The 20507-nt window shown below is 39.8% G+C and overlaps 1 protein-coding gene across 2 annotated transcripts in view; it reads left to right on the plus strand.

Moving 5' to 3' along the window:
* The window catches only part of LOC145986544 (uncharacterized), a 62053-nt gene that overhangs the window by 8552 nt on the left and 32994 nt on the right, over positions 1-20507 (plus strand). For both annotated transcript variants that reach the window (XM_083120666.1, XM_083120667.1), the window contains exon 3: positions 14930-15133. In XM_083120666.1, coding sequence (XP_082976792.1) covers positions 14930-15133 — 204 coding nt within the window. The remainder of the gene's footprint in view (positions 1-14929; positions 15134-20507) is intronic.

Genomic DNA, 20507 nt, shown 5'->3' on the forward strand with positions numbered 1-20507 from the left:
TCCCTTCTCCTTCACTTCAAGCACTGGTGATATTGTAGTGTTTTTCACATGATTGTTTTCTAAGTTATACAAATTCACCACTTGCCTATGTGTACATATTTATGACATACAAATTTTCTAGTCCATAGATTTTCTCATACTTGACAACAGTTAACTGTTTGGATGATTGGTTACGTTTGCCTGGGATATGGTTATTCTTCACTTGTTTTCTTCTTTAGAATAAACATTATATTTTGCTTTTAACAGTCCAGTCAGAAACTGGAAGCTTGTGCATAATTTGAAGCAAATTATTTTTTAGGACTGAAATTAAAAACTTGGGCCTTCGAGAAAAAATTTAGCCCAGAAGTAATTTTCTTATCAGTGTCTTTCAGCTTCGATCTTAATGACTGCCACCTCAATTTAATTAATTTTAAGTGAATATCAAATGCACAAATATGCCTAGAATGTTCTCTTTTTGTCTTATTTTACTTCCTATTAATTGTTTGGTTGTGTTTGTCGGAAAGAAAATTTCAATAAATTTTAAAAATTACTACTATATTTTCTTGTGTTTTTACCCCATTTCAATTTAAGAATAAAATTTACATAATTAATCTGTCTGTTATTTAATAGCATTCCTTTTTTATACATAAATTGTTTCTCGTTTCACATATAGTTTTCCAATATCATATCTGAATTTCAACTTGAAGCCCTGCATCTTCAACCTCTTTATCTTTAGTTTTATTGGTTACTGATTTGCCATCTTTTCAGATCATCTTTTCATTCCACTTCTGCTTGTTATCGAAGATAGAAAAGGACATTTGTTAGTTTTTCTTTCGTGTGTGTTATTGGGACTCATGTCTCCTAGAGTTTGCTATCAAACGTAGGTTGCTTTTAGTATTTTTGTACTCTAGGCAGGAGGAGGGATTGCTGCTCATGCTAATGACCCCACTGAAAGTCAGTAGTATCATTGTAAACCAGAAGTGTCCATGACTATACATATGCAGAAATGCATATATTTAATAACGTGTGACGCAACAGGCTGTAAGGGCCAGGGCCTACCTACCAATCGCTGACCTCACTCCCACCTGCCGAGGTGGGAAATCATACAACCAGTTATGGGGTGACGTGTGGTCTACAAACCCCCAGTCTTTGTTGTAGGTATCCATGACCAGGTTATGCTACTCATTTGTAGCTCCCTAATTTCCTCACGATGGTGGGTTGCTACCGGTCCCATTCGCAGGCTGAAATTTCAAGAGAAAAATTGTTAAGTTTCGCCCAGGAGACTCAAACCTGCGTTCGTCCCGTAGTTGGAGCCCAAAGCATGATGCCTTAGACTACAAGGCCACATACATATATTTTCACTTTCTTTTTTACGTAAATGTACATTATTATTATTATGGCTGTTTCTGATACCAATGTGTATGTATTATATGGCGCACGCTTTTAGAAGGAACATGAGTTCGGCCAATACCCAGCTAGTGCTACTGTGCTGTTGCCAAACTAACTGCCAGCGCAAGGGAAGGACAGAAAATTCGCGATGTGTCCACTATTTTCATAATGCATGCACAATATATATGAGTACAGTGAAATAATATAGTGAATATTTCTACATAGGATTATAATATCATATCACTGCAGCATATATGAGAAACCCATACCTGAAAGAAGCTTGAAGGTACTTATTGTAGAAGAACTGCCAGGTCATCATCACCGCTCTCGTTGTCTTCCTCGGTCTCCGTGTCACTGATTTCACTCATTTCCGAGTCACTCTCCTGGAGGTTAATGATTAGATTTTGCACCCTTGGACCCTTGGAGCCTGTATTGCTGGTGCTAGATTTTGAGAGTGACATTATTTAAAATAAAAAGAACACACGGAACACCACTATTGCACGAAAGGGCTGTATTTAATCTTTTCACAAACTGTTCTTTGTGGCGCACGAGTGAACGATAAGCGAATAATGTTACACCAGCCTTGCTACGAAAACGCTGAACTCAAACTGACACAGACTTTCAATGTTCGAGAACGCCCAGAACAATGAAGGGTCATTGTTTATATCGAGGCGAATTTAACACCCACAGTTTTCCCCAGACACAACAACTCAGCTGCGTCAACACGGTGGCAACGAAAAAAACAGGCGAAAGGAAATGATAGGTGATGTTTCCATTGTTTCTTCAAGGAACGATAACTCCGGCTGTAGGTGACGGAAATTCATGGGACTTGGACAGTCAGATTCAAAATGTATTTCCCCATCTTATGATAAACCTTAACGTGGCGAATTTTATGAAAACTTCTTGCGCGCAAGAAAAATACAGAACACGGCTTTTAACTTCCACGCCGCAGTCTCCTAAAAGTACAACATTGCACTCCTGCCATTGGCTGATCGCCACACACACCCTCTGTGTGACCCTGCCCGATATCGCTTCTAAAAGTGTGCGTCGTATAGTATCACCAACATGTAGGCCAATAAGTATTGTTTGGAATTTATGTTGAAGTTTCAAGTCCACTTTATGCACAGATGGGCTAATCAGCACTATAGTGCAGTTTAAAGTGAGATCTGAACCACTATGAACATCCATCTGGCATTGAACAAGGAAACCATTGATTACAAGCCAATGGTGCGAGGTTGGAATTTGATCTCGTTTACCAGCTGATATTTTCTGGTGCCTGGGCATTGCGCAGGGTACAGAAAAATGTCACACAACACTTTCGTGAAGTGTAATATATCCAGTGGTCCCGGGTTCGAATCCCAGCCTGGGCATAGGTGTTCTTTGTGAGTGTCCCTTAATCAGTTTCATCACATCATTACTTAGGTGTTCTTTATTAGTGTCCCTTAGTCAGTTTCATCATATCATTACTTATTCTCATCGCCGTGATTAGTCAGAAGTGACAGAAAAGCAACACGAAATAACAAAAATAAATTAATCTAAATATCCTGGAAATTATGCAAGACGTAATATAAAGGTTTTTAAAGCTTGTGTGGTTGAGCATATTAAGTTATCATCTTTCGATCTTGTCACCAAAGTTCCCTGACCTGAGAGTGTCCCTTCATCAATTTCATCTGATCACCACTCATCATCATCATCGCAATTAGGCAAAAGTGGCAGAAAAGTGCTGTAAAACAACAAAAATACAAGTCATTTCTAAAGGTCATGGATGAACTGTGAATCTGTGCTTGCTCTGGTCATGTTGCTTCTGAATTACTTTCATGGTCTCTTCGAACAACTGATGTTTTTGATTAATTGGTTGAAACGTTTAGGCTTTAGGATGGTGTGTGGGTGATGAGCCTTGAAGGTTATTTCGAACAAAATTGCAGGAAACACTTTGTTTCAGTCATATCAGCATAAATTAGAGTGAGGCTCTGCACTGCTTCAAGGCAGTAGTAAATAAATACAAACTAATGTTTTTTTTTTAATATTGTACTTCAAATGAACAAGCCTTCTGGTATTCTTTTGTTCTTTTTTCCTACTTGCTTTTCATATCTTTGCCTACATCTAATTTAAATGTTATGTATTTCAGTTTTTGAATTGACCTGTTAATAGGCATCCTACCAGGTGAAAAGTCTTTCTATAACTTCGTAGGTGTGCCTATGCTTAGAGATCCAAGTTTGAATCCTTCTCAAGTACCAGCAAATCTTTTTCTTGAAGAATCAGTTTCAGGATGACAATGATGATTCTTTGCAGTTCAATACATCAACTGTTTGTATGCCATTTGACAGTGGTTGAGTTTTAATTATCTCTACCGTAACTGGAACCAACACATCAAACAGTGCCGTAAAAACCGGCGGTACAAAAAAACTGGATTTAACCGTAGAAATATTTCAAAAACTAGAATATGTAAGTGGTGAACACAAAAAGTAAATTGTGTATTCAGAATATGTATTCACATTATATTTAACCCCCTTTAAGTGTGGAATTTTCTGAACAAGTCACTACTGCAAAATATATATATATATATATATATATATATATATATATATATACCAGGCTGTCCCAGAAGTCCTGCACCATCCAAGGGCAAAAATGAAACACAGACTATTAGACACAAAGACAGACTTTATTCAGCAAAGTACAGGCCTCCATGTTCAATTACCTTCACCCATCTCTGCGACAACAGTTCAATCTGATGGCGATACCAGGTGGCAGGTTTAGAATTTAAAAACTCACGACAGGCAGAATTTACCTCATCATATGAATTGACGTGCCGACCACACAGGAAATGTGAGAGAGAGCGAAACAAACCGTAATCCGATGGTGCAACTTCCAGACTATAGGTGGGATGAGGTAACAACTCAAATCCGTCAAGCTCAGCCAGGGTGTTGGTCACTCTTCGAGACCAGTGACTGGGAGCATTGTCATTTTGCAGCGGTAACCTCTTCCTCCTCGTTAATGCCAGGTATTTCCCGTTCAGAATGGCATGCACTCGGCATAATTGTTCAGAATACAGTTCACCTGTTACAGCATGACCTTCTGGAACAAACTCATAATGGACAATCCCGGCAATATTCAACCACACACACAGCATGAGCTTTTTTCCCCAAATCTGTCCTGTTTCACATGGGCGATGGTCTCCTGTCTTCTTTTCACCCACTGTTTATGTGTATCAGGGTTTTCAGAAACACCCACTTCTTGTCTCCTGTCACAATTCTCCTCCAAAAACGAAGATCACGCGGGTTTTGTAGCAATATCTGGCAAATTGCAACTCTGCGCTGGGCCTGCAGCTCTGTCAGCTCGTGCGGACTCTGTCGGGCTGTTTATTGGTGTAATCCATGTCATGCAAGTGACGGTTACTGTCGATTTAGATGCCCCAACCACTCTTGCTAACCCACGTGTGCTGGATTGTGGTGTAGCATTCACAGCATCCTGCAGAGGCTCGTTAATGTCCATCGGAGGTCACCCCGTGCGGGCCTTGTGCGCGAGGCGTAGATCACCTGAAGCGAATTTTTTAAACCAACGGAAAGCTGTCGACCGATTCACCACTTCTTCGTTCTCCACACGACAAATTTCCTCCGCTGCCGCTTTTGCTGTTAGTCGTTTTTTCCATAAAAAACGTAGCACTGCACGAAGTGCAATTTGGTCCTCACTCATCGTGCCCACTTTAACTTCACGGGAACACTCGCGACACATGCTTTGCGTGCCGTCACTTGATCCCATGAACTTGTCCTCTATGCCTGCCAACAGCCTTTCACTGGTGGCGCCACCTACCCTCGCAAACTTCACCTCTTAGAGCTCAGTGTGCTGATGGTGCAGGATTTCTGGGACAGCCTGGTATATACAGGGTGATTGGTAATTCGACCTATTCCTGGAAAGGGGTAATACTAGAGCACATTTGCAATAAATTTGACCCTATGCACCGGGGGGTGGAAATCAATGGGTATCGAGTTATTGCAGTTTTTATATTTTCGTGAAATATTCCGACTTGCGACCAAAAAACTAATAATGGTGAAAAAACTACTACACCCTGGACACTTAATCGACACGTTGCTAACAGCTGACGAATGAGTGACTACTGGGGAAAAAATTCATGCCCATAATTCCCATATCCACAGAAAGAAACAGTCATTGGTGCACATGTCATGAAGAAATTTGGAAATTATCATTTAAATCGAAGAGGATTACTCATAAAATTGGTGACACACTTAGCATAAAAATTACGGAAAAAACTTCCTCCTTTCATAAGCTCTCCAAAAATATACAAATATTGTCAACTGGCACACGGGTTGGGGGAAAAATGTGAATAAAAAGCGGAGAAGGCACGTTGTAGACCTCTTTGTAAAGTGAAAAGAAGTTGTCAGTTGTGAGAAATAAAGGGACGAAAATGAGTGAAATAATAATGTTATTTACCATTCTCATGATTCAAGGTTGTCAGAATTAACTGTTACAAAAACTATAAATCCTGTTAAAATTATTTTCCTGTAGTTTACGGTTATTACAAGCATAAGAAAACAGTTTTTCTTTGTGACGTTTCAGGAGAACACACGCTCCTTTCATCAGACATTTATTTTCATTTTGATTAAAGATACAGTTATAACAATGGTTAGTAATTTTTTAAACAAAAATAATCTGTTATATAATGGATGTTGTCAATGTTACATTGTTGTAATATAGCAACTTAACTGTGAAAAAAGCAGTCTGTTTTATTTTTATTTCAGATTTTTTTTAAAAAAAAAATTATGAATCCAAAATATCATCAGGTAATTCAAATTCATCATTGATTTCACAAAGTCTCTTGATGTTTTCTGTTACATTAAATTTTAAAGATGGTGGCTTACTCCATTTGTGAAAAAGAAAACTCCATACTGGATCTATGTTACCATTTTCATTATTTAATTTATTCCAGTGTTCTTCTGCAATGAACGAAGCTTCCCAGACATTCAACTCTGTGTTTCCCATTAATAAATAAATAAATACTGGAATAAATTAAATAATGAAAATGGTAACATAGATCCAGTATGGAGTTTTCTTTTTCACAAATGGAGTAAGCCACCATCTTTAAAATTTAATGTAACAGAAAACATCAAGAGACTTTGTGAAATCAATGATGAATTTGAATTACCTGATGATATTTTGGATTCTTAATTTTTTTTTTAAAAAAAAATCTGAAATAAAAATAAAACAGACTGCTTTTTTCACAGTTAAGTTGCTATATTACAACAATGTAACATTGACAACATCCATTATATAACAGATTATTTTTGTTTAAAAAATTGCTAACCATTGTTATAACTCTATCTTTAATCAAAATGAAAATAAATGTCTGATGAAAGGAGCGTGTGTTCTCCTGAAACGTCACAAAGAAAAACTGTTTTCTTATGCTTGTAATAACCGTAAACTACAGGAAAATAATTCTATAATGCAAGCAATGCGTACATACAAGAAAAACCTGTTAAAATTGCCTCCCCCTGTTACGTATGCAAGCACGCAGCCTGCGGCATACTTCAGACAAATTCACTCGCGTTGACACTCTGTCTCTTATGTCTCAATTCTATCTCTCAACTCTTCTTGGGAATCCACTGGTGTACTGTAGACTAACTCTTACATGTGACCCCAAATGCAAAAGTCACATGGCGTAAAATCCGGACTCCTCGCCGGCCAGGGCTTCGGGCCGCCTCGACCAATCCATTGCATGGGATAATTGTTGTCCAGTCACTGTCGCACACCCCGGAAATAGTGGGCTGGGCAGCCATCATGTTGGTAAATCATTCCACATCTTGTGGCGAGCAGCACATCCTCCAGCAGCGTCGTCAATTCTTCCCGTAGGAAGTTTTCGTAGGTAATGTTGTTTAGGTTTTGTGGCTGAAAGAATGGCCCGATCACATGATTGTGGATGATTCCCATCCAGGCGCGGCTCGTGCATTATTTACCCGGGGGTTCACTGAAGTGATGTGACATATATTCACTTTCCGCAAAATATACTTCCTTCGCCCAACAAAAGGATGGGGGAGGGTTTAAAAGCTTTGTCAAGAATTCTTCTTATCTGGGAGTATAAGGTTTTGTTGTAGGGGTGTGCGAATAAATTTAGGGCTGAAACTACAATAAATTGTGCCTTTATGAAAAAAGTTGAGTTTTGTTGGAATATCATGGACGTCCTCAAGTAGGGGCAAGGAATATATTTTTTCCCCACGAGGAGCAAAAAACACTCCTTCAGTCTGAAGTTACTGCAACGCTTTTATAATAATTACCAAAAATTACTGTGACTGAAATTAAATTATATGCGTGTAATATATAATTTTTGGTTTACATTCAATTTCCATGGGAGTGCGGCCCCCTTTTCCCCTTCCGGACGTCCATGCTGACTAATCAGAACTGGTCCTACATTTGTTAAAGGGAAATGGCAACTAATGGCATGCGCATACTAGAAATCGAACCTGAGACCCTTTCATTTATATGCGACAGGTTTGTTCAAATTTGGGGCTGGTCGACCAGCACACGCTTTTTTTCAGTGGACAAGGAAGTTTGTTTACGTTAATTATGTGCATTTCTATCGGTCATTTCTTACCTGCGCGGACAGCAACGCCTACACTGCATCAAATGACATAACCTAGGTAAAGTCCATCCCTCGTTTCACTCGCAGCATCACTTAATACTTTCCAACAAGTATCCAAGCACTTCAAAAACTAAAAAACTTGAGACTTTGACACCGAGCGACAGTGAGTCACGTCTTCGCACCATTCTTTCTCTTTCGCGAACCCGAAGTGTTTCCACCTTTAAGGAAAAACCTCTGAATGCATGCACAAGGTATTTTGGTAATGTATCTCCTTTATTTTAATTCATCGCATCTAATTCCAGCTTCTATTTGTTTCCACTCATCCATCTCTGACACAATCTTGCATTTATTCCAAGAAGTTCGGTGCAAAAATGATACAAGAGAAGATTGAATATGTAATGTGTGCGCTTCAAACTTGAACCGCACACAGCAACACTGGAAGGGAGGAAGCAGCGAGAAAGGAGCCTTGTCCTGCGGCTTCTGCGAGAGAACGAACTGCGCATGACCGTTGGGTAGAGACATAGGTTCTGGAATCTCATCTCCCATGTATTTTGTCCTATACCCTCCTCGCGCTTCTGCTCCCGCACGAAGCTTTCACAATGGCACGAGCTGTCCTGTGGGGGTTCAACTGAGGGTCTGTATCAGGGCGGCCGATTCGCGGTTTCTTCTTCTCAGCAAGAGAGTTCGCCGTGTTACGGGCACAAATACATGACTTATTGTGTAGAATTTTTAGCGAAATAATGTGAAAATTTAAAGACATTGTTCATTGTTCATTCTCGAGGTGATTATCGTATATTACTGGGGGTTCACTGATCCTGTGCGCTATAGGGCCAACCGCGCCTGTTCCCATCCACACATTTAGTGAGAATTTTCTCTGGTGAGCCTTTTCTTTAGATTTTCTTGGGTTATGACCCTTAGGGGCCCAAAAAATGCACATTATGAAAATTCGTAATACCATCGCGGTCGAATTTGGATTCGTCTGTCCACAGAATTCTTGTCAGGTGATGGGGGTCTTCAGTGTCGGTATGTAGTAAAAATCGACAAAAATCCATCCTTATGACAGGATATCCCTCCTCAATAGCATGCGACTTTTATATTTGGGGTCACATGTAAGAGTTAGTCTACAGCACACCAGTGGATTCCCAAGAAGAGTTGAGACATAAGAGACAGAGTGTCAACGCGACTGAATGTGTCTGAAGTACGCCGCAGGCTGCGTGCTTGCATACGTAACAGGGGGAGGCAATTTTAACAGGATTTATAGTTTTTGTAGCAGTTAATTCTGACAACCTTGAATCATGAGAATGGTAAATAACATTATTATTTCACTCATTTTCAGTTCCTTTATTTCTCACAACCGACAACTTCTTTTTACTTTACAAAGAGGTCTACAACGTGCCTTCTCTGCTTTTTATTCACATTTTTCCCCCAACCCGTGTGCCAGTTGACAATATTTGTATATTTTTGGAGAGCTTATGAAACGAGGAAGTTTTTCCGTAATTTTTACGCTAAGTGTGTTACCAATTTTTTGAGTAATCCTCATCGATTTAAACGATAATTTCCAAATTTCTTCATGACGTGTGCACCAATGACTGTTTCTTACTGTCGGTTGGGAATTATGGGCATGATTTTTTTCCCCAGTAGTCACTCATTCGTCAGCTGTTAGCAACGTGTCAATTAAGTGTCCAGGGTGTAGTAGTTTTTTCACCATTATTAGTTTTTTGGTCGCAAGTCGGAATATTTCACGAAAATCTACAAACTGCAATAACTCGATACCCATTGATTTCCGACCCCCGGTGCATAGGGTCAAATTTATTGCAAATGTGCTCTAGTATTACCCCTTTCCAGGAATAGGTCGAATTTTCCCCATCTTGTCAGTCCCTTCAACTTCATTTTCAGAGTAAGATTCACTGCCACTGCTTTCAGAGGTGAACAACAGGTGCAACTTGGACTTCCCCAATGGCATACTGGTAATGCCGTTACCTTGTAATCAAGGGTCTTGGGTTCGATATGCAGTGGAGACATACTGCACAGTGGTTCAGATCCCACTGTGAGTGCATAAAGTGGACTTAAAACAGAACTTCAAAAATTGGAAACTCAATGTATGCATCACACAACCATAATTTTTTAGCCATATTTTGTCTTTCTATTATGCACAAACCACCGCATGAGAATAGACAACTTTTTAACTATAACTTATAATCTTTTTTTATCTTCTTCCATTTCTTCTTATTCATCTTCTTCCTTGTCTGCTACTGTTTTTGTTTTTACTACAGAAAGCTTAATCTCACCTAACGTAATTGTTATATTCCCAATATCTGGGCATATATAACTAGTCTGGCCATAAATACTGTTACACACTATTTTGTGAATAAATTGAATATGGTTTCAGATTTTTAAATGTTCTTTTAGTATGTTTGACTTACATATACACATATTGTATCCCTGACCAGGCATCTATTGCAACACGGATAGTCTTGATGGGATAGTCTGCCCCTGCTGCTATCAAGGAGCGCTTCTAACTTTCAATTATAGGGCGCCTCTTCTTGCAGAAAGTCCCCTCTAGCTCTGGGCACAGTTTGTAGTCCAAGGTACTGAGATCATTGATATCAGATGGTCAATCAAAAGTGGAGATGAAGTCGAGTTTACTGGTCACCAGTCACCATCGCGTCATCCTTGCCTTATGAGCTGGTGCAGAATATTTCTTGAACATCCAGGATTCATTGTGAAACATTGTTTGGTTCACGAGAGGGTCCAGGATACTTTCGCACGGCTTTTAAGCCCTTTTCTCAAAAATGAGGCCTGGTAGAACTCTCATAGTGAACAATTTCTTATCAGTGAAGAGAATCCTGTAATGCCCATTGGCAACGTACTGCTGCAGGAGCCGTCTCGATTTCAGTTCCCTCTGCTTCTTCATGTGTCGTCAGGAAATTTCCTGTACTCCACCGGTAAGCTCCAATTAAAAGGTCTTCATTAAGTACCCTGAACATTGATTGTTGTGAAATGTTCAGCTCCTGTGCCATTATCACTTGCTTCTGGATGGGATTTCGGCGGATGCGAGCCATCATTGCTTTAACAGCTGCATCTGTTCATACGGTGTGAAGTCGACCAACTCTTGGGCGATCTTTCATGGTACCAGAATCAGTGAATCTCTGGATTGTCTGATACACAAACCTTTTGCTGATCTTCGGGATTTTTAGGGGCTGGAAAATCTCAGTGAGTGACTTCCCAATCATATGCAGAGGAAATTACGGCTACTCTGTTTTCATATTCACCCCACTCCATGCTAAACACACTTGCTCTTTCACAGCTAAGCACACAATGGTAAGGAGTGAACTTTAGCACAAGCATGGTTCATGAGCCTGACTACCGGCTGTACAGTCCAAGCCGAAAGTTTGTAACAGTATTTATGGCCAGACTAGGTATGCGCCACCCACAGTTGAATCTAGTCCAAGCAAACACAAGGTGTATGTTTACTGCAACAGCACATTGCAGATACATAACTTTAAAATTCAAAGTAAATATAAATAAGTATCTCCTTTGTGAAGACTTGAGCTACAAGAGAACATTATTTCATATGAATACTAATCAGAGATACCAACATTCAATCTTCCAAAATAAGAAAAAAAGTGGGTTTCTTCCTTGCTGTTCACTATTTCAGATTTCTAACTGCTATAAGTTCAGGTTAGGCAAGTTTTTTTTTGTTTTTATGATTTTCATCTGTTAGATAATTACAATAAGTTAAGTTTATTTCACCCTGGTAAACTAAAACAAGGATACTCTTCACACTGTATACAGTTGTCTTGTTGTGGAATGAATCTGTACGTTACGTCTTTAGTAAGGCATGCCATGCCGAATTTTTCTGACACCACATCATTTACACTGACAGATCTGTTATTGTGTTTGCATGACTTGCTTTCCATTCCCATCTTGATGACCTTGGTTCAGTCTCCTACTTTATCATCATTCATGATCAGCTTCAATTGTAGCAAGAGATGCACATCAACTCTATATCAGGCCATGAACTAAGGACCTGAGGTGCAGCAAAGGCAGTGGTTTTTGGGGCTGAAGCTCCTCCTCCCAAGGTCCAAAAGAAAAGTGATAACTTCCCCTTAAACATTTTTTGAAATAGTATTTTTTTTTTTTTCATGTCTGCATTTGGAGCTTATTTGTTTTAAAATCAATACTTTTAGTTCCTTTCATACTTGTACCACATTTAGTGTGGTTCAGAATTTAAATTGTGGTGTGTGTAAAGCAATATTATGTTTTATTCATGATTGGGAAAAGAGAGACGCGGTAGTATATAAATACGGAGAAACTAGTACTCACTTTTATCCGCGAAGCTGTTTTTTCTTCTTTTTCGATTAATTTCAGTGGCCACTGCCACCATCCTCGTTGGAACTTGCTGCGCTGTTGCTTGGCATGCGTCTTTTGTTCGTAGTTCTCTGGCTGCCGTTAGGTGCGCTGCTAGGTGCGCTGTGCATCTTGATGCGTCGTCTGCTATTTCTGGGCGATAACTGCTGCAGTAGTGGAATCCAAGTATGGTGCGCTTGCCCGCTATCGATGTTTAGTTCGTGCGGGAAGTGCATTATGGCGTGCATTTCCTTGATTTTGGTGTCTATGAGCATGTTGGCAGTGTGTTTGACTCGAACCTTTTGAATTTTATGGCTATTGTATTTGATATGTCTAGCAAGACCAGTAGTGGGTTGGGCTTTTTTCGCATCTGCTAGGTGCTGTTGGATTCTTTCATTGACAGATCTGATGGACCTGCCGATGTAATGAGCCTTGCATTCACACTCTGCATCATATACACCTGGGTTGTCAAGGGGGGAGAGGAAGTACCGTTTGTGCTTGTTCAGTTTATCAGTTATTTTGGAGTTGGGTTTGTGCGCTACTTTGATGCCAAAAGGGAGAAGGGCTTTGGCTATGCGGTTGGAAGTGGTGGGATGGTAGGGGAAGGCAAACCATTTATATTGGTCGCTGGGGGTTGGTTGTGGCTGGGTTGCTTGTGGATGGGTTGATTGTGGTAGGTTAGGGTGTCTGACCTGTATTTCCGCCTTACTGCACCAAGTGGAAAGTTGTGATTCAGTGTAGCCATGTTTCAGGGCTATTTCTGTGATGGTAGCTATCTCCTCTCGTAGATCCTCTTCTTTGCCACAGTAGGAGAAGGCTCTTCGATAAAAGTTTAGCCACACATTGGCTTTTTGCTTAGGGGGATGGCTAGAGAGAGCATGTATGTACTGGTTGCCTGCATCTGGTTTTCTGTAGACGGTGGTTGTGAATTTGTTAAGTGCACGGCTGATGGTGATGTCCAGGAAGTTGATTTTACCAAGTTTTTCATGCTCTACTGTGAAGTTGAGCCTGGGGTGGATGTTATTTAGTTTGTTCACAACCACCGTCTACAGAAAACCAGATGCAGGCAACCAGTACATACATGCTCTCTCTAGCCATCCCCCTAAGCAAAAAGCCAATGTGTGGCTAAACTTTTATCGAAGAGCCTACTGTGGCAAAGAAGAGGATCTACGAGAGGAGATAGCTACCATCACAGAAATAGCCCTGAAACATGGCTACACTGAATCACAACTTTCCACTTGGTGCAGTAAGGCGGAAATACAGGTCAGACACCCTAACCTACCACAATCAACCCATCCACAAGCAACCCAGCCACAACCAACCCCCAGCGACCAATATAAATGGTTTGCCTTCCCCTACCATCCCACCACTTCCAACCGCATAGCCAAAGCCCTTCTCCCTTTTGGCATCAAAGTAGCGCACAAACCCAACTCCAAAATAACTGATAAACTGAACAAGCACAAACGGTACTTCCTCTCCCCCCTTGACAACCCAGGTGTATATGATGCAGAGTGTGAATGCAAGGCTCATTACATCGGCAGGTCCATCAGATCTGTCAATGAAAGAATCCAACAGCACCTAGCAGATGCGAAAAAAGCCCAACCCACTACTGGTCTTGCTAGACATATCAAATACAATAGCCATAAAATTCAAAAGGTTCGAGTCAAACACACTGCCAACACGCTCATAGACACCAAAATCAAGGAAATGCACGCCATAATGCACTTCCCGCACGAACTAAACATCGATAGCGGGCAAGCGCACCATACTTGGATTCCACTACTGCAGCAGTTATCGCCCGGAAATAGCAGACGACGCATCAAGATGCACAGCGCACCTAATGGCAGCCAGAGAACTACGAACAAAAGACGCATGCCAAGCAACAGCGCAGCAAGTTCCAACGAGGATGGTGGCAGTGGCCACTGAAATTAATCGAAAAAGAAGAAAAAACAGCTTCGCGGATAAAAGTGAGTACTAGTGTCTCCGTATTTATTATGTTTTAGTTAAAAGGTAAAGTTAGATGCAGATTAGATGTTGTATTTCAAGGCTCCCCCCCCCCCCCAATAGTATGCTCGGTGAAGTCTTTCCCAAGAAAGAATCCTGGCTCCATCTGTGCATTCAGCAGTATTTTGAGAATGTCAGCAGTGAAAAACAGGAAATCTCAGAATGTGCATTGAAACATGCATGAAAGTTGGTGCAATAAACACTCAAGATGCAAACTTTCACTATTTTTTTCTTTTGTGCTGGATTGTAAATTAATGTCCAAGAGCAAAAATTATTAACAAAATGCCTTGGCAAATCTAATACCTTTAAACAAAATGTAAAGACAGTTCACAAGAATATTTTAAGTGAGCATGTATCATAGTTAGTTCAATGTTTTAAATAGTTCTGATGTCCATCATTGCTACTGCTGACCTCTATGATGATGCATTAATCTTGACCGGTCATGTACTACATTATAATGACTGTCCCCTGTGATGCTGATTTGCAATTTATTTTCACAAGGCACAGAATTAAATACTTCATTCCAATGTATTAATTTGCTAATGCATCTTTAGTTCCCTGAATGATGAAAACTTGTAATTCCTTTTTTTTTTTTTTTTTGCATGTTTTCAGAAAAACAAATCCAGCGTATGGAATGTAGAGTTCACGAACTGAAAATTCGGACCCAGCAATTGACTGAATTATTGCAGAAAGCTGGGATCAAACTTCCTCTGTCTCCATATTCTGTGCATGTAGGCAAGAGACCAATTGAGAAAAATAGCGAACCATCTGAAAATGTGGAATATAAGGAGGTGTGCCTACTTAAGCCAAAGAAAAGTAAGTTCAGTGCCATTTCTGGAACTATATATTGCCTAAAGTAAGTTTTTACAGGATGTCCTGTATTCTGCAGTTTGTTTTTATCCTGTGAAAGTTATATTAGCCTAGACTAGTTTGCTGAACATTTTGACACTAGGTGTAGAGCAGGTGCAAGGGAATTGTGTTCAACCAAGTAGATGCTGTACACAAGAATAGCAGTATTCAAGTTCAGAGGATTCAGCAAATGTCTGTCTGCTGCTTTCAATGTTCATTTGATTGGTTAGCATGTGCCACGTAACTATACCACACGGTACACTGTTTTAGAGCATGGTGCAAACACCAAATGCACTACGTGACACCAAATCATTGAAGTAGACGACTCAGTGTTACGCTTTGAAACCAAGAAGTGCAGCAAACTAGACGAGGCTATCATATATTATTTTCATGTTATATATAATATTTTTACAATGTATAAAATATATCATTGTTGTGTGTTACTGTAGAATAGCTGGTTTTATGTTCTCGCTCAGTGTGTGTCCTATATTAGCAAAATAAGAATATGGCAACCCAAATATTAACACAAGAAACTGTGTAATGCCTTGCATCGGTAAATACATTATCATCATTATATATTTGTAAACTGGACATTTCCCATTCATATAGCACGTGCCATGAAGGCTCATTTAGGAGATGTGGGAGTAGGGCCCCACACATTCTCAATCTCAGCCATTTTGGAGGTGATGTGATCAGCACCATCCTCTGGCCACCTTTACCCTGCAGGTTTGACCCCAGGTACCCATTGATTTGAGACTGGGTGAGCCCCAGAGCTTCTTTATGCAGGCTGGAGAAATTCCGACCTTAGATCACGCACTCCATGAATCGAACCAGGGTCTCCTGCCTGGCAGTCAGATGCCCTACCAACTATATCACCACAGCTCTTTACAAACTGCACATTATTTTACAACACATAACTCTTTATAAACTTCTCAGTTGCGTTATCAGGCCGAATGAAGTTTGAAGGAAAGATCTTATATTTTAAATTACGTAGTTTGTTGTTGGCAAAATGCATAACCTCACAGTTGCAGCTTTTCTGTTTTTTATGATTTAAATGACAGTGACTTTGGAAACCTTTATTTCACCTGGGTACCAACAGGTAGAAAAATATACAATCAAGACAGTACCATCAAGTGACAAATGTTAAATATGTGACATAAAAACAGACAGATTAGCTGGTATATGCAAATAAACTCCAACCGATACTTTCTGATACCAGAACCACTGGTATCAGCTGATACAGAATCATTAGTGTCAGTTAGACAATAATTAATAATAACTGTTATATTTGTGACATGTGGGACATCATCTAAAAGTGATGGAACTTTTTTATTAACCCTTGAGCACTTGCACCTGCATGACCTATGTTAGGACTCATATTTTATCCCTAAATTTTCCTTCAAGACACGCTACTTTTCATTATGAATAAGTTTCATTGAAAAACTATATCACTAAGCACTTGTTTACACTCTTTGGCACATTTTCGTCCCACGGAAAAAACATCTGGACAATTTGGACTCATGTGGGGTAAGCCCGACCCTGTGGCCGAGTGGTTAGCACATCGCGCTGCGATGCCATGGGTCCCGGGTTCGAATCCCGGTCGGGCTTGGTTGTTTGTGAATGTCCATTCATCAATTTCATCATTTCATCACTCATCCCCATCTTCACAAATTAGCCAAGAGGCACAAAACGCGAAGTAAAATAAACTAAATCAATCAATCAATCAATCATGTGGGGTAATTTTTTACCATTAAATTGTTTTCATTGTAGAGCACATTATTTGCCAATATGAATAATATATACACTAACTATGTACTTATTTAAACATATTCATCTTCTGGCATGATATCTTGATTACTAGGGAAAGATTTTTAGGTGCTACAAAAGAGGGATTTAGGAGTGTATAAACTCCATTTTTGGACTTTCAGGTGCCTGTAATAAATTAAAAGCCATAATTATTAATTAATAGTAATTTTATAAAATTATTTGTTTTAGATGCAATTTGTATACAAAGGTTACTACTTTTAGTGCAATGAATATTCTTTGATTATAAAAATGTACATTTTGTCCAATGCAGGCCCGTAGTCAGGCAGGGGCCAGGGGGGCTCAGAGGTTAAGCATGTGCTTGTCGACCTACCCGAATTTGAACAAGGCTGTCGCTTTTCAATCCAGGGGTTTCAGGTTCGATTTCTAATGTGCACGTGTCATGTGCGATTCCTCTTTAAGTACAGTACAAGTAGTTTTTTTTAAATTGTAGGTATAGCTTACGATTGATATGTTGTTCATTATAATTTGGGTTGTAGGAAATAATTTAGGCCATTTATTCATAAACACATCCCAACACCTTCGTTACAGTTTCTCATTCTTTTCTCATGCAACCCGAAATTTTCCATAAAGGCACACTTTATTGTCATTTCAGCGCTTAATTTATTCGTATATCCCTACTATACAAAAACATACTCCCACATACGTAGAGTGACCAGACGTCCTCTTTTATCCGGACATGTCCTCCTTTTTAGGTGTCTGTCGGGCATCCGGTCGGATTTTTTATAAATCGCTAAATGTTCTCCTTTTTTTTGGAAAGAGTATAGAATTGGCCATAGCAAATGTGCTGCATTGACAATCCTTCCACATATAACGACCATTATTTAAGGCATAGCCTATAACTTGGGGCACGTTTGTATTCAAACAATGTTCACCTAGCAGTCAAATAGGCACCAAAATGATGAAAATAGGCACTTAAAAAGGCACTGAAAAGACACCCTAAAATAAAATAACGACATTAAAATAGGCACTGAATGTTAAGTTATTTCAATTTTCTTCTTACAATGCACAGTTATACAGTGTTAGCACGTCAGTTTATACATAAAAGTGCGCTAACGGTTAACAAACCGTTTCTCTTTTGATTGAAATTCACATTTGCGGGAATCGTCAGTGAAAGTAATTCTCACAAAAACAGCTTGTGCTAACAACTGTGCAAATTTGAACAAATGATAAAAAACAAAAACAATTTGTACCATTGTAACAAAAAACATAATTAAAACAATGTTCCAATTCAGACCCTCAAGTCTGGCGAATACCAGATTTGAGTCAGTACAACATCAACAAAGCCTTACATCTTCCAATTTGGGGAAAGCCAAAGACACGTAAAGAAAGCTGAAGTGTGCAAAAATTGCAGAATATCCATTTTTGACACCATTAAGCAAAATAGGCACTAACCCTCAAAATAGGCATTTATTGGCACTATAAAAATGTGTTTTCGGACTAGAAACACCATGAAACGAACCTTAAACTTTAGGCTCTTATGTTTTACTTCAAAGGCATAAAAATGGCAAATAGGCAAAATTCCGCACCCTAGTCAGTATTATTCAAACTCATTGCTTCGCCCTCGGAGACTGCTGGAACACATGTACTCTGTGCAGTTCCTTTTCGATTGATTGATTTGGTTTATTTTACTTCGCTTCTCTGTCACTTTTAGCTAATCACGAAGATGGGTATGAGCGATGATATGATGATTTTAATGAAGGGATACTCAGAAAGAACATCCATGACCAGACCGGAATTCGAATCTGGGATCGCTGGCGTTGTGGCGCGGTGTGCTAATCACTCCGCCATGGAGGTCGGCCAGTTCCTCTTCGAGTTATGCATCCTCGATACAGAAACACATAATAAGAATGTTGATTGTTAAGTAATATTTACTTTCATGAAATAACGAAGGAAAAGTGTAAATTCAACAATGATCTTGCAAGAAAATATCCACCTTTTAAAGGATAGGATGGAAGAAACAAATATGAGGTAAAGTGTAAGGTGGCTGTCACTTTCCCCTGCTGTTGAAAGAGTGCTAGGAATGTTTGTGCCATTAAAATCATATTTTTCTAGCCAATCTAAATCACCTAAAATTTTAATTTGGTTTTTGGCAATAAGTTAGAGCGAATCTTACTTGTTACATTTGTATTAACTTGTGGGGAGATTTCTTTCTAATATCCAAGAATTAGAAAAGGACTAATATTCTGTGCTTCAAATTGTAGATATTCTTTGTCGTTTGTTAAATAACAGATTAGGAGATTGCTTTCTTTGCTTAAAGCTAAGAGAAAATTATTGAAAGAGATCACCTGAAAAGTATCTGTGAGCATAATGTTGGTAAGATATTTTTATATTGATTAAATTATGAGTAATGGCAAATGTGTTGCCATTTTTTGCAACGTCCTCTTTTTTATGACTTTGTCCTTCTTTTTTGCCACGCTCTGTCCTCTTTTTTGAAGGTTTATGTCTGGTCACCCTACACATAAGAACATTATGGACAAGCCCCCCCCCCCCCTCCTACTTGTTTTGTGGAGAAAGTCTTATTTGTGGAAACTGAATATGTTTCAAACAGTGGCATCCCCAAATGAGAATGGTGGTGGCCATAACCCTCTTTGCCTTTGGTCTAACATTTCTATATATATACAGGGGATGGACAAAAATATGGAAAGATCTGGTATAAAACAGGTAGCCATTTCAAACACGATTTGCATCTGAATAATAGGTGGCGCTGTGGTCACTGGCACTTCCTGTGAGGTATACACCCTGGCCAACCTGACAGATGGGCCAGTTACAGTTCAGCGACCGGTCTGTGCAGGTTATCGTGAATCATGTCTGAGCTGACAGTGTTTCAAAGAGGGCAAATTGTGGTTGCGCGTATGGTGGGAGCTTCCGTGACGAAAGTAGCGGAAATGTTTGGTGTATCAAGAGGCACAGTCTCGAAGATCATGACTGCCTACGAGACTTCCGGAAAAACCGCATCAGCGAAGCACCAGAGTGGACGCAAGTGTGTGTTGCGTACAGAGACAGACGCACATTGGGTAGGATTGTGACCAAGCAGAAGATCACCACGGCTCCAAAAGTCACTGCTGAGCTGAATACAGTGCTTACAAACCCTGTTAGCATCAAAACAGAAGAGAACTCCACAAGCAGGGTATTCATGGCAGATCTGAAACCACTTGTGACTGTTGACCATGCTGCTAGATGGAGATGGTGGTGCAACGCCCATAAAAACTGGACAATGGAGCAGTGGAAGACTGTAATCTGGTCGGATGAGTCATCCTTTACATTGTTTCCAACTGCTGGCTGAGTGTACGTGTGGAGAACGCCAGCACAAGCGTACGATACAGACTGTCTGTTACCGAGAGTGAAGCATGGTGGTGGTTCAGTGATGATTTGAGCAGCCATCTCCTGGTATTCTGTCGGACCCATCATCACCCTGCATGGACATGTCGCTGCCAAGGACTACGTAACCATTTTGAGTGACCAGTTGCATCGCTTGGTGCAAACTTTGTTCCCAGATGGTGATGCTGTGTCTCAA

This window comes from Lepisma saccharinum, chromosome 4 (genome assembly GCF_977018435.1).
Source record: "Lepisma saccharinum chromosome 4, izLepSacc3.1, whole genome shotgun sequence".
In the NCBI taxonomy this organism is placed as follows: domain Eukaryota; kingdom Metazoa; phylum Arthropoda; class Insecta; order Zygentoma; family Lepismatidae; genus Lepisma; species Lepisma saccharinum.